The sequence below is a fragment of the Phaseolus vulgaris genome, chromosome 10 (assembly GCF_051622355.1).
Source record: "Phaseolus vulgaris cultivar YP4 chromosome 10, ASM5162235v1, whole genome shotgun sequence".
In the NCBI taxonomy this organism is placed as follows: Eukaryota; Viridiplantae; Streptophyta; class Magnoliopsida; order Fabales; family Fabaceae; genus Phaseolus; species Phaseolus vulgaris.
In genome coordinates this window covers 20,979,425-20,982,254 of record NC_143507.1, presented here as the reverse complement: position 1 = coordinate 20,982,254, position 2,830 = coordinate 20,979,425, and the positions used below count along the sequence as shown (strand labels likewise).

The 2,830-nt window shown below is 53.7% G+C and overlaps 1 protein-coding gene across 1 annotated transcript; it reads right to left on the bottom strand.

Annotated features, from left to right (window-relative positions):
* Positions 1-754: 754 nt before the first annotated feature.
* On the bottom strand, positions 755-2,197 carry LOC137817914 (uncharacterized). The gene is made up of 3 exons (XM_068621138.1): positions 1,854-2,197; positions 1,456-1,772; positions 755-1,260 (listed from the first exon to the last, which is right to left on the bottom strand). Exons 1-3 carry the CDS (start codon positions 2,195-2,197, stop codon positions 755-757), a joined length of 1,167 nt encoding a protein of 388 aa, XP_068477239.1.
* Between the last annotated feature and the right edge of the window lie 633 nt (positions 2,198-2,830).

The window sequence follows — 2,830 nt, the reverse complement described above, 5'->3', positions numbered from 1 at the left end:
GTGATAAGCCCACACTATCCTTGGTACTTCCTCCGCCCAGACTCCTTTGGCTTTCTCATGCCTCCTCTTCAACCCTCTCAACAAGATTCTATTTGCGGACTCCACTTGTCCATTCGTCTGGGGGTGCTCGACTGATGCGAACACCTATTTGATGCCTACCTCTGCACACAACTTCCCCAGTTGCTGGCTTGCAAACTGAGTACCGTTATCCGAGACCAGACGCCTCGGCACACCGAAACGATACACAATGTTTTTCCAAATGAAGTGTTGTACCTTATGTGCAGTGATTTTCCAGGTGGCGCGAGATGACGGCCGCCACCTGGTCCTGCTCTTCTTGGTTTAGGCGTCGCCCCAAGCGAAAGGTTCTGCCACCTATCTGTCTCTCGACGACGTTCTCAACTGGCTCTGGTCGTCTCTCCCGGGCGTCCTCTGCACGGGCCACGCCACGACCGGCGTTTCCTCTCGCGATGCCGCCTATCGGCGCCTCCGCCAACGGGCGTGCCCTCCATGGGTTCAACGCAGGCCTTCCCAACAAGATGTTGTAGGCTGAATTGGCGTTTACCACCAAGTACCTGATGCTCTCGGTGTGAGATGCGGTGCCATTTGTGAACGTCGTTCTTAGCTCCAAGTACCCCTGCACCTCGACCTGATCCCCAGCGAAGCCATACAGGCACCCTGTATACAGCCTCAACAGATCAGGGGACAACTACAGCTTATTGAATGTGGATAGGAACATCACATCTGCGGAGCTCCCTTAGTCCACAAGTACTCTATGCACCTTCCTACGCGCAGTCACAACTGAAATTACCACGGGGTCGTTGTCGTGGGGAACAACGTCGTGAAGGTCAGTCCTTGTAAAGGCGAGGTCTACGTCCACCAGGTCGTCCACCGCCACTTGCCCAGCCACTGACATCACAGAGCGTGCATACCTCTTACGTTGTGACGTTGTGCACCCCCCACCTGAGAATCCACCAGAGATGGTGTGGATCTCTCTGTGGATGGGCATCTCATGAGCTTGATCCTCTTCAGGTACCGCTAGGGCCGCGGCTGTAGAGGACCCGACCAGATAATCCTTCAGAAAACCACTTTTCACCAACTCATCCAACTGATGGCCCAGTGCCAAGCAGTTGTTGATGAGATGACCGAAGGCCTGGTGGAACTCACACCATGCGTCCTTGTGAGGTCCCAGCACTTTATCAGTCTTCACCGGGGCCCTCAGCCTGTCTGCAATGTTAGGCACGGCGATTAAGTCCTTCAACTCTACCACAAAGTTATGCCTCACCGGCTTGTTTCCCTCTACGCGCCCCCTCGCCTAGGGCTTCCTCGCCTCGTAAGGGCGTCTCCTGTCCTGACCCCTCTTTCCAGTCGTGGCTTCATTCACCCTGGCAGGCTGGGCACGCGACTGCGCTCTTCGGCGTGCTGGTGCAACACTCGTACGCTTCTCGCACACCTCACCCTCAGTTGCGATGTGCTCCACCGCGCGACACCTAATCTCTGCAAAGGTTCGGAGGCGACTTCTGATGATTGACTCGCAGAAGGGCCCAGGGCACATCCCTTTCCTGAACGCATAGACAATCATCGGTTCCTCTATGGTGCCAACCTTCACCACCTGTGCCCCGAACCGGTTGATATACTCTTTCAGGGTCTCTCCTTGATACTGCTTCACATCAAAGAGATCGTACGACACCAGTGGAGGGGCACGATTCGCTATGTACTGCTCTCGGAACAACTGTGAGAGTTGTGCGAAGGAGCTTACGTGGCCATCCGGAAGGCTGATAAACCAATCCATTGGCATTCATGTTAACGTGCTCATGAAGAGCTTGCATCTTACGGCGTCAGAGCCGCCAACTAACATCATCAGCGTGTGGAACGCAGTGAGGTGTGCCTCAGGGTCCTCCATCCCCGTGAACGTCACTTTCGGTCCTACGAACGTGTGAGGAATTACCGCCTCCATGATCGACTGCGAGAACGGCATGGGAAACTCCCTAGGTGGCGTGAAACACTCACGGTCATTTGCTTCACGGCTCCCCAAGTGATTGCGCAACCCGCGGCGCAACTCCTCGTTCGCGCGACATAAATCTTCATTCCTCGCCTGCGACGCCGCCAGATCCACCTGTATACACTCTTGCTCTGCCTTTGATGCTGTCATCGCCTCCTGAAGGCCTTGCATCATTTCCATGACCTGCTGCATGGTCATGTCGTCGCTCTCAGCGCGCGTCGAACTCTGCCTTGTTGTCCTCATCCTTTGCAGTTTCTTGGAGAACTTCAAACTGTAACGGTGATTCTTGAAAAATCTTTCGGTGAAAACCGAGCGAAAACACTAACGAACAGTAGAAACTTAGGGAAGCTGGGAAACAAACGGTTAGAACTGAGCAAGACCGAAGAAAATCGGTAGAAACTGAGCCAAACTGGAAAACGATCGGTGAAACTGAGCAAATCCACGAACAAACGGTGGAACTGAACGAAACTTCAAAGACGAATGGTGAAAATTGAACGAAAACGAAAACAATCGGCGAAACTTCGTGAAACTTCAAGATGAACGGTGAATCGTGCAAGATTCTTGAACGTGCCCCACGGTGGGACAATCGTTTTAGAACGTGCCCCACGGTGGACGCCAGATGTTCCTGCCAGTTGACCAGATCGTGCTACGTGCGCAACTCAGACTCGCATATTAAGGACTCCTTTGTCTTTGTTCCAGATCACCACCCTTCGCCGCCGTGAGTACCTGAAACAGAGAGAACAAAGGGCGCCCTCGCGGCCGTTTGCACTCCGACGCTCAAATCAGTAAGGCAGTAAACACCGTACACCTCCGTATCGGAACACTGTGACT

Excerpts from the sequence above, each read along its gene's own strand:
- LOC137817914 (XM_068621138.1), bottom strand. The coding sequence starts at position 2,197 with ATGACCATGCAGCAGGTCATGGAAATGATGCAAGGCCTTCAGGAGGCG. Across the intron at positions 1,773-1,853 it reads GCGTTCCACACGCTGATGAT|CCTTCCGGATGGCCACGTAA; the intron begins GTTAGTTGGCGG and ends TTGGTTTATCAG. Across the intron at positions 1,261-1,455 it reads GGAGCACATCGCAACTGAGG|AGTTGAAGGACTTAATCGCC; the intron begins GTGAGGTGTGCG and ends ACTTTGTGGTAG.